The following is a 23,568-nucleotide window of genomic DNA, read 5'->3' as shown; positions in this document are numbered from 1 at the left end:
ATCTGTCTAGCATAAACAGGGATTAAAAGATAGAGATTTCAAAAAGTAATTCTTGGATTTAAATGAATTTGATGTCTTTGAGCCACTCTTTTATCCATAATAATCTAACTCAAATGGCGTATCTGATTGAAAGCTGGTAAGATGTAAGTCTATACAAAGCGCATGCTATAAAAATGCAACTGGATACCTCCGCCAAGGCCTTAACTCCATCTCGCAATCATAAATATATAATGCTGTGACACGGGATAGAACCTTTAGAATTTTAATGACATTTCATAAAATAACTAACGCCATGCAAGCCAATTTAATATAAGCCAGTAGACAGTAGCTCAGCTGGTAGTGCGTTTGAAGGTTTAAGGTTTGAATCCCGCACTTGACATTAACATCAGTGGTAGAGCGGTCAAATCCACTGCATGTGTGAATGAGTGGTTCCTTGATGTAAAATACCTTGGAGGTGGAAAAGCGAAATATAAAAACGTGACTATTTACACAAAAATTCTCCAAAAAATGTAAAACAACGCAGAACTCTAGTGCCTTATTTGGTGTGTTAGTAGCATCATATTTTACCATTACCATCAAAATAGTCCAAAATACACAAAAAATAATGTATGTATGTTCAAACATCAACCTTAAACCTTTTACTCTATACAAACACAAACTCATTTCACAGTTACCATGACTCCTAACTGCCTTTTCGAGACAGTTGATGTGGTTTGAGTGCACGTTAGTGGCATCCTTTGTGCTGTGCTGCCGCCTACACTGACCCCCGTAGCATGAGCGCCCCCTAGAGAGCCTCCAGCAGACAGTGGGTATTGAATCAGAAACCCAATGATTCGCTAAAAAGGTCAAGTCTTTCATAGCGTCTTCTCTCAATCACAGCCCTGAGGTCGGGGAACAAAAAAAACAAGTCGTTGACAGTGCCACGTCTACCGGTTTCCTCGAGGCTCAGAGGGGCACCAGCAGGGGGCAGGGAGGAGAAGAGGAGTGAATTGGTACAAGCCTGGGTAGAAGAGGTCTGAAGTGGTGTTTTAAATAATGCACCAGATTTTTTCCCATGTTTATGAGCAAAATTTGTCTTGCTCCAGAACAGATACCTTGTATAAGCAGCTCTAGAGGTCACAATATGTTCACTGTGTTCTGTCTGCATCTAATTAAAACGTTTTATTGTCTGATAATAGTTATTAGCTCGAGGGTTGTGAAAAGCACTTATAAACTCCCCGTGAATAACTAGGTGCTCGGAATGCATAAGGTAAGTGAGGAATTGCATTGGACCACTGCAAACAATATAAAATGACCTAGTTCCAGTTTTTATGTTTTTAAGACAGTAAAAATCGAATCAAAATCTGAATAGTAACTAAGAAATGTTGGACGTAGCATGTATTAGTTGCATATATACAGAAGGTAGTCCGTTCCTCTGAACCTCAAACAAGACCTTTACAGGTACATATTAACACATTTTCACTTTTAGGAGCAACAGTGGCACAGTCATTAAGTGCCCACCCTCAGACGAAAGGTTCATTCTAAAATGTTGTCAAGATTAATTAAAACATTCAGCGCATTTGTCATATACGTCGCAGTTGTTTTGTAAGGGAACCATGACCTCTGCATCCATAGGTTTCTCTGACAACCACACAGCAAGAGTGAAGGATTCACGGAGATGGTTGACGTGTCTTGCCCAGCGAAACAACAGTGGCGTTTGAACCAGGTAACAGAGACAATTTTTCAAAATATAGGGCCATATTGCTTCATCATTTCTCTCTGTGTCACCCTATACTTGTATAAAAACAGTGTAACCTGCGCTGTACCCTCATACGCCCTTTGTCATCTATACCTCACGAAGAGCTTTTGAGCGGAGCAGATTGTCTCATCCCAGCGTTAGCACCCTTTAATTAATTCAGTCCAATCACCACTTCCTGCACAGCTTGACACAGGGCTGCGCTGGTGTGTGGTATGTGACATCACAGGACACTGCCCACTCCGTACAGATAAGGATGCATTTTCACGTAGCTGCATCATCATTAAGGTCTTTCATGGTCTATAGTTTCAATGCTGGGTTTTAGATGACAACACAATCTTCTATGGTTCTTAATGTGTAGCTCGGTAATGTGATTTGGTGTGGTTGGGTAATGGGAGCCTGGTGTCCTCTGTGGTCGGGATTTTGCAATACGGCAGGAGTGCCAGATTTTCATAAAGTAAACGATTGGCGCTTGGATAGATATCGTTACAAGGCTTTTTTTTGTTTAAATGATTTGGGCTTGTGGTTTTGTTTTTTATTTTTATTTTAATAGATTATATTTTCAGATCAAGGTTTAGTTTGTTTTCATACCTGACAGTTTCGACTGCTCACTAGTGTTTTTTTTCTCAAAGTGGTCATGTAATGTTGCTGTGACAGGACTTAAAACCGGGACGAGGGGGCCTTTTTACTCTCACACACCTGGGATACTGTCCTGAAGAAGTCAGACTGCAGATGCCGCTATTTTTCTACCGGTGGAGGCAGGACGACAGCGCCACCTGCACCAAAAACCTGTATAAATCAGCTGATCGTCACAGTAACATCACGTGTCCACTCTGAGGTATGAAAACAAACTAAACCCTGGTCTACAAAAAGAGTCTATTAAAATAAATTGACAGAAGACCGTCCCTCATTCGATGATTTGGATTTCTAGTAAAGAAGTGCACAATTATGATGCAATCAAGCAGTACAAGCCTATTTTCTGTGTAGCACACAATGAAAATTCCCAACAGATAATAATTTTGGTTGGTTGAGGTACATAAGGGAACATGTTACAAACTGTTAGTCTTGGTTTAGTTCTGGTTAGGACCTAGTTATGTCCTAGTTGTGTCCAAGTTAGGTCCTAGTGATGTCACTGTTAGGTCCTGATTAGGTCCTGGTCTAATCCCTGGTCAGGTCCTGTTAGATCCCGGTTTAGTCCTGGTTAGTTTAAGTTCAGTGATGACATTAGAGAGGTTGTGGGTTCTATGATTCTGGATTAATCCAACCTAACTTTGAAAACAGATTGCATTAAATATCGTTTTATCCTGATATGTGTATTTGTAAGACACTACTGTAGACAGCTGCAGTCATACACACAAACTCATACAAGGCAAACTGGGTTACGTGTCTTGCCAAAGGACACAACAACAGCATGGAACTGAGCCACTGTCAACCCACTGCAGCCTATGGTTTTTTCAATGTTCTCCTAATCCCACATTACATGAGATTTCGTTGCATATTTGGGCATTTGTATTTAATTCTAATGAAAGGACTGTATATTTGTTTTTCATAAGGATAACAACAAAGGCCTGTGAAAAAAAGCTCACCATTGTGGTTCAAACCTCAACCCTGAAATATCCTCATGTCAATACTTTTAGAACATGTTGAGTATATCTAGTTATCAAGGCAAAAAATAATCCAAGTGACAGACATCTTCAAGGAATAAGTGTGAAAATGCTTCTTACATTACATGGATGTCAAAAGAGCATTTCACAACCACAAGATGTACAAAAACAAGGTTGTACAGCACAGACAGGATTTTGTGCTTGAGCTGAGCCAGAACGACAGGTGTGAAACATCTAACAGACTATAAACCAGCGCCCGCTTCATTTCCACAGCAAAAACACATTTAAAATCAGCATCAGAGCAACTAAAGAATGCACAATTATAAAGGATCTGCATGAGGAACCAGGGTAATGGTGCGTGTTAATGGCATAATAATGTTGGTATGAGGCCGGCACTGAAAATAAAGAGCCACTAAAACCACTAAACTGAACAGGTCAAGAAAAACAGAAGCAGCTTTGGGCGTCCCAGACCGTGTGCCCAATGTTCTACTTAACGTGAATTATGACAAGACTAAAAGTGTAATGGCTAAAGATATGAAGGAACGTGCATGAAAAAATGTTCTTGCAAATCTTTGTTAGAGAGCAAATATATTCTTCTTAAATGTGTAAAAACATGTAATATTATTTGTTGGGAATCAAGTAAATAAAACAGAACAATTAATGTAATGTAATGTAATGCAGCCATATACAGAAAACTGACTCAAAATGTGGCAACAACTGGCGTATAAAATTGAATCGCTACTTTTTGTATTTAGTCCTGCTTTAGTCCAGGTCGAGTCCCGGTCAGCTCCCAGTCGGGTCCCAGTCTGGTCCCATTTTGGTCCCAGTTTAGTCTTGGTCCAGTCCTGGTTTGGTCCTGGTTTAACCCTGGTCTAGTCCTGGTCTTGTCCTGATCTAATCCTGGTCTGGCCCTGGTCTGGTCCAGGTCTGGTCCAGGTTTAGTCCTGGTTTAGTCTTGGTTTGGCCCTGGTTTGGCCTTGGTTTTAGCATTGGTCTTGTCCTGGTTTAATCCTGTTCTGGTCCAGGTTTGGTCTTGGTTTTGTCCTGGTTTAGCCCTGGTGTAGCCTTAGTTTAGTCCTGGTTTAGCCCTGGTTTAGCCCTAGTTTAGCCCTAGTTTAGTCCTGGTCTAGCCCTGGTTTAGCCCTAGTTTAGTCCTGGTCTAGCCCTCGTTTAGTCCTGGTTTAGCCCTGGTTTAGCCCTAGTTTAGTCCTGGTTTAGCCCTAGTTTAATCCTGGTTTAGCCCTGGTTTAGTCCTGGTTTAGCCCTGGTTTGGCCCTGGTATAGCCCTGGTTTAGCCCTGGTTTAGTCTTGGTTTAGCCCTGGTTTAGTCTTGGTTTTTCCCTAGTTTAATCCTGTTGGAATGAATCAATTTATCTGAATAAAATTTGTCTATCATTAAGAAAATAAATGTCTGGTTTATAATATGATATTTTCTTTGTTGCCCAAAATAAAACCTTCTTGCTGAGAGATAAATCAGCTCTTCACTCTGCCACTATTCACCCACCAATACACCACAATACCGCAAGTACGACATTATGCAAGGGCTGTCAAATATGTGCTCTTCCTAGTCCGTATTTTAACTCACCAGCATAAAACCTATAAAGAGGAAGAACCAGGAACAAAAATGTGCAAGAAAAATTGTATAAAATTCGATTGCCTCAGACTTACCCTCTCGTCCCACTACTACACTGACTTGCCAGCATACCCACATGGGATACTTAGGGTGTTTTTCAGTTAAATCTACACTTTGGAAAGACAGGAGAGGAGCATAAATGATTCTGTCTGAAGTGAAAACCACAGGCCCAGGAGCAAAATCAGAAGAGGTTAATGATGTGTGCAGACTGTGAGGTTGGTGCGCCCTAGTGGTGAGTATTAAATCACGCTTCTAAAAGGCCTGTACCCACCCACTCAGCTGCTGTGTGGAGGCTGCACAGATACTAGAGAGAGCTACACTGTACATATTTCACTCCTGAGTCGGAATATGCACTCAAAATATCAAAAAACTACTGCCCTGCGCAACAGCAAGTCAAAAATGGCGAAGTGTGTAGTCCTGGTTTAGTCCTGGTTTAGTCCTGGTTTAGTCCTGGTTTAGTCCCGGTTTAGTCCCGGTTTAGTCCCGGTTTAGTCCCGGTTTAGTCCCGGTTTAGTCCCGGTTTAGTCCTGGTTGGTTAAGGTACACTGGTTTAGTTCTAAATCTATATCAGTTTTGTCCTAATCATAGTTTAAACGTTTACAGGTTGCATTGTGTCATTCCTGGTTTAGCTGTGGTTCAGTCCTGGTTTAATCCTGGTTTAATCCTAGTTTAGTCCTGGTTTAGTCCTGGTTTAGTCCTGGTTTAGTCCTGGTTTAGTCCTGGTTTAGGCCTGGATTAGGCCTGGATTAGGCCTGGATTAGGCCTGGTTTAATCCTGGTTAAATCCCGGTTAAGTCCCAGTTAAATCCTGGTTAAGACCTGGATATGTCCTAGTTTAGTTTTAAGTCTAGACCAGTTTTGTTTTTCATTCTGGTTTCATCCCAGTGTCATGCCAGTTTAGTCCTGGTTTAGTCCTGGTTAATTTAAGTTAAGTCATGACTTTAGAGATTTAGGTTTATGATCCTGATTTAATATAGGCTTAGTTCTGGTTAACTTTAGTTACAGATTATCATTATTATTATTTCGTTCTGAATTAGTTCTGGCTTAGTCTTGGTTTAAACCTGGTTTAGTCATGGTGAGTTAATGTGTCACTGTAAAAGGCTACACAGTTAGGGAGTTAAGTTCTGGTAAGACTTGATTTAGTTCTCCTGACACAGACTTTTTGTAGCTCTGTTTTATGAGTGACGAAAGAAAACAAGCTTGCATCTACTAAGAGGCAAATAAAGCAACACATTAACAATAAGGAACATCTGTTATTGGTTATTATAAACAACTAGAGTGTTTAAGGTCCAATATAGTTAGCCAGTTCACTAGAACCCTGTCAGAACTGAAGAAGCTACTCACTCAAAAATCTGTTGACTGAATTCAATTTCTTTTGCTATGGATCCTATCTACAACTGAGATATATTACACAGTAGGGCTGTGTATTTCAAGTATCCAGATCCAGGGTCCACGATCTGATACATATCGTGATACTACAATGTCCTTAATATGAATGTCACCTTTTCACCTCAGCAGATTCAAGTACAGTGGTCAGTCAGTAGTTAAGTGTATAACTCATCAATTTATAACTAATTCAGGTTGTTTAAAAGAATCACGATGCACATCTCTGTATCGATACACATATTTTCAAGATGTCCATACCAATGTATCTATAGAGATTTTGAATACAGGCATATTACGCAGACAAATGCTCTATTGTTATAAAAATCACAATCTTACTCAATTTTTTCCACCCCCACTGTGTAGCGAAGAAGTCACAGCCCCACATTACAGTAAAGGGCACTGGAAAAGTGTTTAAGGAAACGATTAGCCCTGCAAGATTACGGGATAAGGAGCTAGCAGAGAGGCCAGGGTTGACCACAAGCATGAAACTCATCAGCTGTTGTGGAGTCAATTAGCGATGCCTTCAGTGTTTATTAGACAAATTGGAAATTACAGCGTTTTCCTGCAAGTGCATCATCACCATCAGGACGAGTGGGTAAGAGACTGTAAGTGATTGTGGCTCTTATAAACCATAATGTGGGAATTATGAGCTGACATCTGTTTCCTGACATCTCTGCATCACTATAGGCTAAACAACAAGTGCTTGCATGCATCCACGTGTCTATATACAGGTGGGTAATGCTTAGAAAATGTAGTTTATTTAATATGGGCAGAACCTATTTGATAGAAAAAGTAGACCTGGCACAAATGACTAGAAAAGATTGTGGTAGGATGATTCTTCACTATAATCTGGCATATTTACACTGTAATTACAAATAACCATTAATATGCACGGTCAAAATATTTAACTAAAACAATAATCTACTACTACTACTACTAAAACAATAATCTACTACTACTACTGCTACTACTACTAAAACAATAATCTACTACTACTACTGCTACTAAAACAATAATCTACTACTGCTAAAACAATAATCTACTACTACTACTGCTACTAAAACAATAATCTACTACTACTACTGCTACTACTACTAAAACAATAATCTACTACTACTACTGCTACTACTACTACAACAATAATCTACTACTACTACTACAACAATAATCTACTACTACTACTACAACAATAATCTACTACTACTACTACAACAATAATCTACTACTACTACTACAACAATAATCTACTACTACTACTACAACAATAATCTACTACTACTACTACTACAATCTACTACTACTACTACTACTACTACTACTACTACTACTACTACTACTACTACTACTACTACTACTACTACTAACAATAATAGTAATAATTTGAAACATGATTTGATTCAAAATAGCTGTATCACTGTTTAGAATGCTGTTTTAATCTTAAATTTTGATATAGAGGCTTTATGGCCCCTATAGGATCATCACAAAGTGGATTTTATATTCCATATTCTATATGCGTACTCTCCCACTCATACAACTTAATGCCTAAATGAATTGCTTTTCAAAAATACAAATGATTCTCTAATTCCCTATAATGCAATGTGCCAGAAAGCTTATGGAAAACACAGTAGTCACATAGACGCTAAATGAATGCAGTAACTCACATGCATAGATCCAAGACTAAGAAGCTCTAGTCTAGACCAGTGCTTCTCAAACTTTGCATAAAAAGTACCACCTAAAAAAAGAGTTGGCACCAGACCTAAACCATGTCTATAGCAGGTCTATTACACGTTTTGATTAGGGCTGAAACTAGGTAAAAAATGGTAGTTCTAACCAAGACTCTAAGGAGGACAAAAATGTAGATAACAAACTCCCGCAGAGAACTCCACCTACCACCACAAGAAGCCCACGTCCCACATTTGAAGAAGCACTGGGCTACACCATTACACGTATCTTATTATTATTATTATTATTTCTATGTAATATCCTTACCTGTGAGTTTCTTGCAGGACTGCAGCCTCACCCCGAGGGACTGGTGGGTGAGGAGGGGGGAGGAGGGCAGTGAACGGGACACGCCCTCCATGATGCGAATGTGCTGCATGCCCTCGGTCATGGGGAGAGGAGGGGGGGGCACGGCGTAGTCTCCTTCAAAGGCACAGTCGCTGTCTATACTGCCACCTGCAGAGAGGGAGTGGAGATGCTTTGAAGCGATTGATTGAAATGGTAATAAAAACAACACTTTGAGGACCCATTGCCAGAGCTTTGGTTAGTTCCTTCACACAGATTAAGATAATACACAGCAAAGATAATACATTGTTGTTCACGTCTCATAACATGCATATATACCATTATGAGATGGGGCCACTTGGGATCGTTATTCAAAATTAATATATATTTTTTTACCCCATACAACATAACGTAACATAACAAGGGAATTGGAAACAAGATTTGGCTGCTGTGTGCTGTCTGCCTTACATTATGAAAATAGTAAACCAGAAAATATGTGCAGGGAATTGTTGGTGTTTTCTAAAAATTCTAAAGTATTTCATGCACGTAAAGAATTTGTATGTGCGGATGGGTTTGTGAGAGCAGCAGCTAACCGTTTCTCGTCTTTTGTTTGAGAACAGGAGAAATTGGGTAGGGCAGGAATGACTTCATTATTGTAATTACGGACTGTGGTGCCGGTACTAGGGCCTGTCTGTGCTCATGCTCTGTGGAGTCAGTGCATTATTGAGCGAATGACCCAGACCAGAGAACAGCCCCTGCAGGCGACACGTGCTGTTTACATCCCCACATCCCCCTGACCCCATGACCCCGGCAACACATCTCATATTTACAGCGTGGAGGAGGAAGAGCAAAGGAAATAACCAAGAATTCATACAAGGATCTTCAACTTAAAAAGAGACCAAAACACCATCAGCAGTGATTACAGGGAAACAAGCTGGGGTTGTGACAATACTGCAAAATGTGTCATTATAATGCAATATACAGATAATGGACAGTCTGTCATACAATATAATGAGAAAACATGTTACGATTATGTTTATATTGGAAAAGACTATTGAAAAATCTGTCCTGTTAATGTGATTTCTAAAAATATTTTTGCATCAATATACTTGCTCAAATGATTAGTATTAGATTTTCAATACTTATTAAATTCACTTTTTTTTTTTTACTTTAAAATAGTCTTTGGTGCTATTATTAAAGATGACATGCACTGCACTGAAAGAGGAAAAACTACCATTATCCCTTATTAATGTTCATATCTTGAAATAGCGCGGGGAAAAAAAAACAACCCACAAGGATCACGCAGAGAGAGTTAAAACGAACTTTTTTTTAAAACAAGTCTGACAGCAGCAGTTACAGAGAGAAGGGTGACAGTTTTTCAATAGAAAGTGAATTGGAGCCAGAGTCAATGGAGCCAGAGCTCATTTCCTATTTGGAACATGGTGGCTACCGGGTTAGCTATGTCGATTTATATATACAGTCTATGGTTACAAAACAATATATTAGTGCTATTATTATTAGAGCCATATTATTTAGCAGTGGTTTTATCTTTTAGCTATTTTTACAATCATAATCTCATCAAAACTATACAGTCAACTACTGAATAGACAAGTAAACAGGGAGGTTTGTCCCCCATTTTAGGCCCATCTAGACAACAAATCTAAAATGCTTCTGTTCTTTCACCATCACCATTTCACCCATTCTGTTACATTGTCACAGTCCGGACTTGTCATCTCCCCATAGAGAGAGAGAGAGCTGTGTGGTGCCACCGCAGAGCCCTGGTCCATTATTGGGCTGCGGTCCCTGTGGATGTATGTGCTAGATGCATGTGTCACATTATGGAGAGAGGCAAATCATGCAGACATAAAACTGTGACGGGCCAACACACGTGAGAAATACACTGCAAGCACACAACGCAGCAGTTTATCTGTGGCCTGGGGAATAGCACTGTAATTATAGTCAATGTAGAAAGAGGAAATAAGCAGACTGAGCTATGGACTTGGACTTAAATGACCAAATAGACTGTGTGCACAATAGGGCACAATAGGGTGACTTCAATGTTAGCGTCTCCACTTCGTGTCTAGTTTGAATTAATAAATATTTAAAGATAAGGCAGTGGACAGGGAGCGTTTACAAAGAGAGATGTCTTTGTTTCAATGCAAACACGAATGCTAATGTTAATTTTAATTATCAAAACAAACTGACATATTCTACCTATAAAAGCAATTGGGTAGTGTTTTTAATTAACTATGCTTTTCATTTTATATTTTCAGATTTTAATAGCGTGTTGCTGTTGCATATTAGGGCAACAACATTAATCGTAAATCGGGCTGCAGTTTTACAATCAAAATCACAAGTTGGTCCAATTATCAAATCACAAAGGTTGACATTTCTTAGCTAATAGAGCATCCTCCGCAAAGAACAAAATATCCCAGCCTTTTTATGGAGAAAACTTGTTGTACCAGTAGCTTAGATTCTTGTATTAGTTTTGCCGTTCCCATTTCTATCTTCTTTTAAATGCTAATGCTCCTGGAGTTGTTTACAATGTGAACATAATCCTACTTTTAAATATAAATTGCAACCCTAATCCCATTCGCAATACAAACAAAATGGTAGCAATTAGCAAATCTCAAACACTGTAATTCTTTAGCTTTCCTCTGCAAACAACAAAATATTCATAGTCCTGTGGTTTGGACGTTCTACATACATGTTCAAAAATGCATGGGATTCTTGTATTAGTTTAGCAGTTCATATTTTAGTCTTCTCTCAACTGTTAATGCTGGACATGTTTTATAAATTTTGCACGAAATAAATTTTAAATTGAATAGAAATTGCAACGCTTGTCAGAAAAGCTTGTACTCAAGTTAACACCTCAGCACCTTCTTAGACTGTGTAAGCCTTGTCTTGAATTCTCAAAACTAACAAAAAAACACTGAAATAAGCAATCCAAATGGCTCTAAAAATGCTTTAAGGTGTCCTCAAGATTATTATGTAAAATTGAGTTCATTGTTTCTTTGTTTTTAAGTTGTCCCTTGCACACTGCTGCAACAAAACAATGAAAATTAGAGCTTACTTTGTTGATATATTATAGGACTTGCTTGAATTTGGAATCGTAGAGTCGGTCCTCTGATTCGATGGCTGTTGGTTCAAAAACCTGCTCTCGACATAAACATCCTCGGTAGAGCGGTCCAGCTCCCATAGATGAGTACTGTCGTTGTGTCACTGGGCAAGGCACTTAACTCACCTCGCCCCCAGTGTCTGTGGACACTGGTGTAAGAATGTAATTATGTGGGTGTGAATGGGTGAGTGGTTCCTTAATGTAAAGCCGTGACTCGCTAGCCGCTGAGTCCCAAATAGGAAGTGAGTATGGGCGCGCTTCCGGCTCCATTATTTCTGGCTCCAATTCACTTTCTAGTGAAAAACTGTGGTCCTCCTCTCTGTAGCCTGTCATTTTGGTCTTAAAATGTTCATCTTGATATTCTACTGGACTTGGTATTTTTTATTTCGCTATTGTGTCCGTAAATCAAGATGTGAACTTTAATAACAGACAAATCAGGCGCCTTCTTTCTCCGAGGTTGCTCCCACTAGCGTTAGCAACAGGTTTGCAACAGGCTAAGCGCTCAGTCCATGCTAAACCAGTGGTGCAGGCAGGAAGGGGCGTTACCTTCAACAGCCTCGCTCTGGATTGGCTCTTTGGTTGCTATGATACTCGCACTCAGAATTCCACACTCACTTAGTCCACTTCTTTATTCCGTCTATGTGTAAAGTCCTTTGAGTGGCTTGAAGGTGGAAAAGTGCGATATAAAAATGTTACCATGACCATTGTCCAAAAGTTTTAATGTAGGTCTGCAAAACAGCTTGAAGGCAAAGTAGGTTGAATCGTATTTAGAAGCCAATACTCTACTTTTATGTACAAGTCAATATTATAACATTCATTTTCAATATATCATTGTGATTAGTTATGGTGAAATATCTATAATTTATTCTTCTTGAAAACAGCAATTTTGTAGCCCGTTTAAAAGTCCAAATAAATCTTTGTGAGTTGTACTTTTAGGGAATATGGTGAATAAAACAGAAAAAGAAATAGCAGGTTGCTTTTGCGTCAGTGATGAGACGTGCCTCGAAGTCTTAAAAATAAACACCCTCCTACTCATTGAGGTACTTTGCTCAAATTAAAATGAAAAAGCCAATGTTAAATATGAATCTCCCCCCAAACATCTCAAAAACTGCAACTCATATGTCTCCTGTTGATTTTTCACCGCTTTTTGACGCACAGGATTAAATTCAACTTCAGTTACACAGATTTACAGACACAATTACAAGATATAAACTCATTCAGCTGCCTCCCAATAAAAACAGTGAGTCATTTCAGTTAAGCACAAAGTTTTGAGCTGTGAAGTCACATATAAAATACAGCTAGGGCCTTGGACAACCCCTGCGGAGAGAAATATTATGAGTCGAAATAGAGTTGGGAAAACGGCTGTCAGAGGAGAGATACTTCAGGTAAAAGTGTGAAAGGAAAAGTATTATGTTCCTTATCAAGCTGCATTCACTCATGTGAGGGACAGTCAGGCCTGAAGGTACAGAGATAATAGACTTTTAGGTTTGTCTGCGTCATCATGGGACATTAAATACTGCATAGGAGAGACCATTTTACCCTTTATGTTCCATGCAAAAGTTCAAATTTGATAATAAAATAATCAAAGCATCTAATAGGACAAGCTAGCAACTGAAATGTGTCAAGGCAGCTTAAACTTGTGACTATTTTGATATAAAGGTTTAAAATATATATATATCACTAGAAATAGACTGATATATTGCTTGGTCGATATTTGCACTTTTAAGGTATTTGTTACCGGCCTTAAATCTCCAGCCCAGGCCGATATTTTGTTTGGGCCAACCAGATGCCTAAACAATCCACATAAAGCTTTATTTCAACACTTTAAAGTGAAGAGACACTGCACAAAACATGACTACACAGTTTTCTTATCCACTTTGTAGTAAAACAGGGCTGTGAATCTGCAGTACATATCGGACCCAAAATATCGGCAGAACTTATCACCATTGGTTTCTCTGAATTGTAAATAATTGGTATTGGCACGGCCACAAAAAAACCTGTATCGATTGATCTCCATATATCACCTGTTTATGTGGGAACTTTGTGTGATGTGTAATGTCTAAGATATCTTAGTAACAAATACAATGTAGCTACCTGCCATCGCTAGGCAATATTAAAGCATTAATGAACCTGTAATCAACAATACATTAACAGATAAGCAGGTGGAGAGTTAGACACCTGCTTGACTCCATGGAGAAGTCATTGCTTTACCAGGAATGTTCCACAGCACGGCATTAAACGTATCTATTATTTATTTATAAAATTAGCAGTTTTATCATAATACAATACCATAAACAAGTATTCTTTCTATGAGCAGGGCGGCTTCTTCACAAAATACCTGCAACTGGAAGTGATGGTGACACCTGATTATCTCCATGCAGACGAGTTTAACGTCATAATGTGGGACACTGTAGGAAAAGTGATGACATCTCTATGGAAACAAGCAGGTGGACTCCACAAGAAAAGTTTTGGTATTTTACTTCTATGGGGTATTCACTAGGTTACCTTTTATTGTTTCAAAAATGCTATGTTCAATGAAAACAAGGCATTAACATGCTTTATAAGTTTAACTTTTGTTTTTGACACTCCTGAGTCTCCCCTCAGTTTACTCCCTGTGCAAAGTCACTCCCCCTTCAGAGCTCTATCACAACAGTCAGTGTGCATCCTGCTAATGCTAACTACTGCACACTAACTACTGCACTACACATCAGGTTTGTCAAGTTACTGTGTACAGTTTTGTATCATGTTTTTTGGATATTTATGAAGAATTATCATGTGGGTGGAGCATTGGACAAACTCGCTAATCATAAGAAGGAGAGATCACTAAATTATTCAAACTTGCATGGAGGACATCTAAAATTACTTCAGGCATTTTTTTTCCGAAGAGGAGACAACATTAAAACATAGAAGAAACAAAAAAAAAAACAGTTGTGCGTATTACCCCTCTTTAAATTTGTGTTAATTACATGTTCATTAATGTGTTATACAAGCCATCATAACTACAACAGAACGCATTACATAACACACAAGTTCCCAATAACTTTTTAATAAGTTGATACAGAATTTATATTAATGCTCGTAAATTTTGAACAAATTTAGGAAGAAAAAAAATTATTATTCAGAGGTGTTACTGAACGTTACCTCTTCAAGCTTGAAAACCATGACCACTTGTTGAACTCTAAATGTTGGTCCTTACCTTGGCACAGATGGGGGTCTAGACCGGGTGAGCGGGGGTCTCCGTAATCCTCACTCCCTCCATCTGCAGACGAAGAGGAGACAGAGAAAGACAAGGAATGAGCCCGGAAATGATGGCCGGAATATGGCTTTGTAGAACTCGCCAAGAATAAAGCCACATCCTCCTCTCCTACAATCCAAATATGGGACCTCAAGACTCCCAGAAGACTGCTCACGCACAGCCCCTCCACGCCCTTCCTCCTGGGACCCATACGCCCCCTAATGGTGGCGAAGTGCGATCGCGCCGCCATGCTCCATGTTTTCTTTCGCCCCATGTTTAGACTGAGTTGTTATCTAAAGGGACTTGCCCAAACATGAGTAGTTTGTTGTACATTTGCAGCAGCTCTGAGGAGGGAGGGTAGCGCGTAGCATATGGGCTCTGTGCATGAGCGAGCAACGGGCTAAAACAAGTGGGCGTATCCCCCAAAGATAGATCTGTTTTAATGATATGAGAATCAATTACGCCCAAGGGAGCCAACAGGCGAATTAGATACAGTGGGTAGAGATGGAGCGAAAGAGGGGGAGAGGAAGAGAGATGGTGAGGCGGGGGGGGGGGGGGGGGGGGGGGGACAAAGAGAAAGAGGGAGAGAGAAATAATTAGTAAGAGCTAGTAGAGAAATGGGGAGAAACAGGGAGAAAGAGGGAGAGACAAAGGTAGAGAAATATGTGAATTAGCTAGTGTTGGTAGGGATGGAGAGAAAGGGAGGGAGAGAGGGAGAGAAAAAGAGATGGCGAGAGAGGAGGAGAGAGAGTGAGAAAGAAAGAGAAAGAGGGTGATAGATAAGGAAAAAGAGAGAGGGCAGGAGATAATGGGAGAGAAGGAGAGAGAGGGAGAGAGAGACAGAGGGACAGAGAAAGAGAGAGAAATAGGTAAATTAGCTAGAGTTGGTAGAGAGAGTGCGGGAGAAAGAGGGAGAAACAAAGGTAGAGAAAGCGATAAATTAGCTAGCGTTAGTAGAGCTGAGAGAAAGAGAGGAAGAAAGATGGGGACAGAGAGAGAGATGTGAATTAGCTGGAGTTGGTAGCGATGGAGAGAAAGAGGAAGAGAGGGAGAGAAAGAGATGGCGAGAGAGAGGGGTGAGAGGGAAAAGGGAGAGAGAGAGCAGGAGAGAATGGGAGAGAATGAGAGAGGGAGAGCGACAGAGAGAGAGAGAGGGAGAGCGATGGAGAGAGAGGGACAGAGAGAGAAATAGGTAAATTAGCTAGTGTTGGTAGAAATGGAGAGAAAGGGAGGGAGAAAGATGGGGAGAGAGAGATGTAAATTAGCTGGAGTTGGTAGAGATGGAGAGTAAGAGAGAGAAAAAGAGAAGGAGTAAAAACCAGAGGATGTTGTATAGGGAGAGGAGAAAGAGGGGAGAAAGAGCGATATAAAGGCAGACAGAGGGAGAGGGAGAAGCGTCCAAGAAACAGAGAGGGGGGATAGATGGAGGAAGAGGGCAATAGAGAAATATAGAGATGGAGAAAGAAAGGAGGTAGACAAAGAGGAAAAAAGAGAGGTGATGGGGGAAAGAAGGAGAGAAAGACAGGGCTAGGGAAGGGAGAGAAAGAGATAGCGAAAAATGAAGAGGTAAGGAGAGAGATTAGAGAGAAGGAGGGAGAAGAGAAAGAGAGTGACGTTGAAGAGTGAGTGGGAGGGAGGCAAAGAGGAGAGAGATAGAAAAACTGAGCAAGACAGCTAGAGGGAATAAGAAAAAGAGTGGAGGGAGGTAGAGAGATGAAGGGAAGACAGAGAGAGAGATACTGAAAGAAAGAGAAAGGGAGAAAGAGACAAAGGGAGTTAGGGCACAGCGACTTTAGTGCCACCAAGGAATAGTTTTATAATCCAGTTCAAATGCACATGGATCTAGTAACGTAGCGCTAACAGAAACACCAGGGGGAGGCCCGGGACTATGATTTATACTGGTGATATTACAATTAATTACAGCGACACAGGCCTAATAAAGGGCTTGTATGGAAAGTCCTCTAAGCCGATCATTTTAAACATGCACATAGATCAAAGTGTTGCTTCAAGTCAGAGCAGAACAATACGGTGAAAAAGTTCTATCTTGTTATAATTGAAAATACCAATTAAAGTGCTTCAATTAATTATTTTCCTTTCAATTATGGACCAAATCAGCCAATCCCAGACACTGAAAAATGGCTGAAAAAGTAATAACTCTTTTAGATTTTAACTTTCAGGCAACAATTGATATGCTATGGGAATAGTTGTAGTCTAGCTTGATGGAGCCAGTCTTGTTAAGCAGAGTCCTTAGGCAGGTTATATTGAATAGTATTAGCTGCGGGGGTTACTATGCCAGCACGATGAGAATTATATGGGAAATGCAATGTAAATGGTTGCAAATAGTGAATCACAGTGGATGGAGTCATTTGGTTTATATAATAGCTTTTGCAGAAAAACGAAATCTTTTCCATTATGTTTTCTCTGTATAAACCTGCTAACCCTCATTTAAACCTCTAAATCATGCTCTGAAATGAATGTGGTTCTTATAATGTTTTGCAGTTAATATTTCAATCTTCCATCAATTGCTTATATTGTGATCAATATCGTCATGGAAACTATCATTTAGTTACTCGCTCCTACTACAACTACAGATTCACTTAAACATGCAGAATATCTTCAATAACCAATTACTACACTGGCACTTTAAGAAAAAAATAAATAAATATATATATATATATATATATATATATATATATCCTCAACATATTGCAGAAACACATTTAATATTATCTAACAACTGTTATCAACTTTGGCCAAAGCCTTAAGCCTCTAATCATAGATCTGAACAGTAAACCCAAGGAAGCTCTCCAGTTTTATCAATCCATCTCTGTCTCACACAGCGCCCTCTAGCCTGACAGCAGGGCGGAGCGGCTTCGCTGGTGGAAAGAGCAGGGTCATCGATGCACTGATAGAAGGAGCCCGAGGGCAGGAGACTGTGTGAGAACTGGGCCATGATTCACAACAAGTGCACACAACAAGTGCACACAACACACAGGCTGCTGCATGGGTAGAGTGAACATGTACAAATTAAAGATATAACACTGTAATACAGAAGTTATTTATGTAAAGTAATGGAATTAGACATAACTTTGTGCTATTGTGACAACCTTTAATCATTAATTTCTTCATTTATTTTAAACATTACAGAGGAAAGTTACATTGTTTTCAGGGTTGTCACGGTAGAATTCATAGGCGAAATAGACAGCACTTTTAAAAAATACTCTATTTAAAATTATTTTACATGTGTTATTAGTCAAACTACAGCTAAGTGAAAAAAGAGGAACTGCATTATATTTTTGCTTTAAAATAGATTTGCCCGCTGAAAAGACTTGCACTTACAGCTTTTTCAAATAAGCTTTTAATCTTCTATTGTGCTGTGGATTATTCATTAGCTTGGTATATGTTTGTGCACCTGATGCCCTTCCTGATGCTACCTTTTCCACTTAAAGCTGACCTATTATGCAAATCGACTTTTTAGAGCTTTTAACCATGTTATAGTTGTTTCCTGACTCATTTACCCTCTCGAAGGTGTTTTTTGAATGATTAGTGCACATTTGAGCAATTTTAAATTGCTTATTTTCAAGACACCATATTGCCAATCAACCTCTGCTCTGTACGTTCTCCAATTTTATTTTCTTAATCAATGATATGCGTAGAAATCTGCAGTGTCACGTAGTCATTTTGGTATAGATGACTAAACAGTGGCACATTCAAATATAATCTGATACTCCATCTAATCTTATAATTTTGTGACTTCAATGATATTTCTCTTGTGAAATTATTACCAACGTATCTACAGATACTGCCATCCTTATTCATTCTCCCAAATATTTAATTTATGTTTTTACTACAGACAATACTCATTTGTATTTCTCCCACCTTCGCCTCAACCTTTAACTGTCTAAACTTTAACTCTCTCACTTTATATGCTCTGTGAACTTTATCGAGTAGTGAGACCGATGTTGTGAAAAACAGAACGGGGCTCGGAGAACACGTAGAAGACTAGAAACATGACTTAATGCAAATGAAGACTGAAATAGATTTTACACACCAGCCCCCACACCGCATATGATTAACATACTGGGTGATGATTAAAGCAGCGATATTCAAAACGTCATAACAGAATAATTATGAACTAAATATGGTGGTGTGTGAGTTTCAGACAGGGGCTTTTGGGATAAATTGTGGTCATCGTACTAACTGGAAGCCCTGCATATTTAGAATGAGTTCTTCTCTCAAACAGAAAACACTCTGTTTCACCTTGTGATGTCATGTGGTAATACAGGAAGTGCTCCACTGTGTTTTTAAACTCCATACACCTTCACTAGAATCAGTTTAACAATTTGAGCTGGAATTGCCAATCTCTACTGAACAAAAGGTAATAAAGTACCCATTTACTTGAAAACTACCACTTCGTGACATCACAAGGTGGAACAGAACATTTTGAGCTTTGGAGATATAGACAGACTAATAATAAAGGGTTACTCAAACATGTGTGAATGAAACAAAACATAACTCCGGGTATGTTTTTGAGGAGGAAATTAAGTTCTAACATGGCTGAAAGCTCACAAGAGTCAATTTTGTGTTATGTACGATTTGTAAGGAAACTGTAATCAAATCAGGATCTAACTGTTTCAAATCGTCAATGAACGGCGTTTAAAGCATATGGTTTGGAGCAGACTTCAGACTTTGGAAGAATAAATTTGACTAGTTTTTTGTCTTAAATGTTCTTTTTATGTTCATGAAATTAAGATTGAAAAAGAAAATTGTTTATTGTGATCGATCAAAACAAGAGGAAAAAACTGATGCTGTTTTCGTGAGATTGCCATTCAGATTAAGCTCATTGATCAATCTTGATTTTTGATTAGATGTTATTCTTTCTTTACAAAACACAAATAAAAATGTCTTTCAGTATTGATTTCATGAACACACGCAATGCAAAGTTTGAATCATCGCCTTTTAATACAAAAAAATAGCCCAATTTATTCCTCCAAAGTCTGATCTCTGCTCCATAACACTAATGGGAATAGATCTTGTCTTGTCTCAGCTCAACAAAGTCTTTTTCAGTCCATCCTTTCTATCGCTCACCAAACATCTGTCAAGTTGTCACGGCAACCACTTAACAGCAACAACAACTGGACCGGTCTCACAAACTAGTTCAAAGACAATCTGAACTTTATAACGGCGAGTGTTTGAGACTGGTTGTAGAAAGTAGAAAGGGATAAAAAGCTGCTTCTATTTCTTAAAAGCAAGAAATAATGCTCTGTAAAGCCACGGTGCAGTGTTGTGGAAGTCAAAGGGTCAGGCCAATTTTGTCTGACGCCTAATAGTAATGCCATAGTCTGCTCAATGAGTCTACTGTGAACTTTGACCTCTCCAAAGGGAACTGGGGGCTGTCGTGGAGCGATTACTTCAAAATTGTGGTCTTTGTGTGAATTCTGAAGACACAAAAAAGAGCTTCGAGAGGCTATTTTGAAACTAGGTCAATGCATAATACTGCAAAACAATAGAACAGTTCAATTTCATGAAAAGACTGTATTGAACATAAATAAGAAAACAATATTTGAACTTTGAATTGTTTTGAATGAAAATTGGGAAATTGTTTATGTATTGATACTGGTATCGGATATCAGCGCTTATACTGGATAATTTGTCGGATCGGATATCAGCTTCCAAATATCGATTCAGCCGATATCCTGAATGGACATATTAATTGATATAATTATTTACAGGTCATAATTGTCCCAGATAGTATCATGTGTGAGTTTTTTTTATACAATGTTGTTTAAAAAAACATAACAGCTACATAACACATTTACATCAGTTTTGTCTTATTTAATTTTTTGTTTAAAGGAAATAAATGCTGTTTTCAGTCTCTGCACTGGTATCAATTGATATCGACAGATACTTAAAGCCACAGTACCGAAAATAATAAACTGGAACGAGGGGGCTTTTATAGTCTCACACACCTGAAGAAGTCGAGCTGCAGATGGCGCTGTTGTCCTACCTCTGCCAGTAGGAAGACAGCGCCAAAACCTGTTTAAATCAGCTGGCCTGACACGTCACAGCAACATCACATGACCAATCTGAGGAAGAGCACTAGTGAGCAGCCCAAACTGTCAGATATGAAAACAAACAAAACTTAGGTCTGCAAAAAAAAAACAACTATTAAAATACAATTACAACATCTACTGCATAAAAAAGCAGTCAGACAAACACTACATCCTTAAAGTGAGCAGAGTATGTGACAAGACGAGCTATTTATCTCAATGATTTTTCACATTAAACACAGTAAAAAATCAATGTACACTCAACCAGAAAAAGCCATTGATCCCTGTCTTTCACATGAGGGACTTCACCGGCTAAGGCCGGGGAGTGGAAGTGAGGGCTGAGATAGAGCGCACACACTCCGGATATGAGCCTTCTGGTGAATTGGATCTTTCAGTTCAGTGACTAACAGACAGACAGACAAAGACGCACTAGTTTAGGTCCCTGTATGCCTTTCATTAAGTCCTGTCGAAATGGGCAGCTGGTATTGTCGTACTTACAGCCGTCATGTTAGATTGGTGAGCACAAATGGAAAAGTGGACCCTTGTATCGGAGCACCTGTGTTATTACAGCTGATGAAGTCATTGTGCAGTGCATCGCTGCCGCTCCATTGGGTTACAGATGATGTGGAAGCCAGGCAGGTTCACATCAAGTCAATTGGACAGGAAGGGAAGAAAGAGCAAGGCTTAGAGTGCATATGACAGCTTAGGCAACACATTTCACCAAAAAGTAGTTAAAGGCCCTATACCCCATTTTTCCCATGTATGTGAACAAAATATGTCTTTCCCCAGCACGGATACACTCTCTTCACCTTATTCAGGATCAGGATGTTGTCATGGGCGCCGCCATCGGCATTCAAGTTGTACGACTTTGCATGGAGCTGCCGACCTTGACAGTAAGTAAGTTCTATAGGGACCATTAAGCCATTTTAAAACCTCCCAGAGACTTCCTGGCGCACATGAACACTGAACACTTTACACAAATGAACCTACTTTATGTCAGATTTTAGGTGCAAAACTTTTCCTAAATTCTCCTCTGAAATGAATGTGATTCTCAATTAACGGGAGTTGCCACCACAAAGTGCAGTTTAGTCACATTTATGGAAAAAGTGGACGGGACAAAATAAGGTCAATATATATTAAAATCAATGTTTTTCAAGTTTGACATTTTGGTGTAGTTTATAGTTTTACAGATGTGACATACTTATATATAGTAAGCATTAAAAAGAGGTAATAGTTTAAGTACAGCATCACACTGTCTCATTCATTCTTAAAAGTCTCTTGAACATTGTCAACAGCCAAACCTGAGTAATAGTATTCAAGGTCCATATTGTTTACATTTTATAAAAGTTATACTACACCAACATATGACCTTGAGTCACAAAGATAAATGTTCTAGATATAAACAGGAATAAACTGCACCAATAAGGTCACAAAAGGTCACCATCAGAAGTTATTGGAAAATAGTGGATGACGCAACACAACAATATAGAGTTTAACCAAAAGGACAGTTTTAAGCAAAAGGAAAAAAAAAGTATCTAATAAAGTATAAAAGTATCTAATAATCTTTGTGTAGTGTTTTCATGAAATGTGATTTTTTTTATTTTTTTTGTTGTTAATATGTGAAGATTTGGTAATGCTTTGTGTTGGTCAGCAAACTCCAATTAGCTGTTAGTATTCAGTATTCAAATGTGTATGTGTGTATTACAGTAATTTAGGCACATAAAAACGTGTGGTTTTTGAGAACTAGAAATTAGGCCTGTCACGATTGTTAGAGAGACATACTGTGATAAACCATGATATTGAAACTTCTTTATGCCACTGATACAATAACAATAATTAAAGAAAATCCCAGTAAACACATTTTTAAATAGGCAGTATCATTAAAAGACATGAGCTGCAACAAATAAATAACAGAATAAACCAGAGACTGTATAAAGAAGTGGACTAAAAAGAGTCTGACATCTCCTATAGCGTTTGGCTCCAGTCAAATGAAGCTCATGAAGGCCAGCAGTTATGGGGTGATTTTGGAGTTCCACAAGCAACCATAGCAACCAAAGAGCCAATCCGGAGCAAGGCTGTTGAAGGTAATGCCCCTTCCTAGCCATGCCACTGATTTATCAAGGATCCAACGCTATTAGGTGCAACCTCGGGGAAAGAAGGCACCTGATTTTTCTGTTATTAATAATGACATTTGATTCACGAGCACAAGCTATGCCCATTTATACATACAGTCTATGGAATGAACCAATAATTAGCCATTGAAGTTATTTATTCAGCCTTTTACAGCTCAAATCATACCATATTACAACTAAAATACCCCAAATCTCCAAATTTTTTATAAAAAAACTGCACATACAATCAATATTAAGCTCCAAAATATATTGTCCCATGGTAGGTATCATGAGTCCTACTAGAAATAAGTGTTTAAGTTCATAATCTTCCCTCTGCTGCTATTTGGGAATGGAAGAAACTGCCACACCTTTGCGCTAACTTATGTCACATTTAGTATTTTTCCACAACAATAATGAATCCTTTATCTTCTCCAAAACACGGGACCTTGAAGACACTCCAAGCGAGAGTGTATATAATTCATGATATAAAAGCTCTACAAACTATTTAGATGAATCTTTGTTGCTCATTTGTAAAACTGGAGTGTAGTCAGTGCATTTGACGCCCGGAGCGAAAAGAGCTGCATATTTAACAAGCTGAATACAAGCAAATAAATAAATAAGCCAGACTAAAAAGAATAGCTGATCCAAGCCATGCCAATAGCAGTGCGGGGGAATAAAAGTTTGTCCCGATTT

The 23,568-nt window shown here is 38.9% G+C and overlaps 1 protein-coding gene across 3 annotated transcripts in view; it reads right to left on the bottom strand.

The window, feature by feature from the left end:
- Positions 1 to 23,568, bottom strand: part of tanc2b (tetratricopeptide repeat, ankyrin repeat and coiled-coil containing 2b) — a 221,175-nt gene that overhangs the window by 116,043 nt on the left and 81,564 nt on the right. For all 3 annotated transcript variants that reach the window (XM_033984198.2, XM_033984199.2, XM_055229420.1), the window contains exons 4-5: positions 14,676 to 14,738; positions 8,347 to 8,532 (exon numbers count right to left, since the gene is read on the bottom strand). In XM_033984198.2, the coding sequence (XP_033840089.1) occupies positions 8,347 to 8,532; positions 14,676 to 14,738 (249 nt within the window). The remainder of the gene's footprint in view (positions 1 to 8,346; positions 8,533 to 14,675; positions 14,739 to 23,568) is intronic.

This window comes from Periophthalmus magnuspinnatus, chromosome 19, assembly GCF_009829125.3.
Source record: "Periophthalmus magnuspinnatus isolate fPerMag1 chromosome 19, fPerMag1.2.pri, whole genome shotgun sequence".
NCBI lineage: Eukaryota > Metazoa > Chordata > Actinopteri > Gobiiformes > Gobiidae > Periophthalmus > Periophthalmus magnuspinnatus.
The sequence above is the reverse complement of the archived record's forward strand: the minus strand, read 5'-3'. Positions and strand labels throughout refer to the sequence as shown.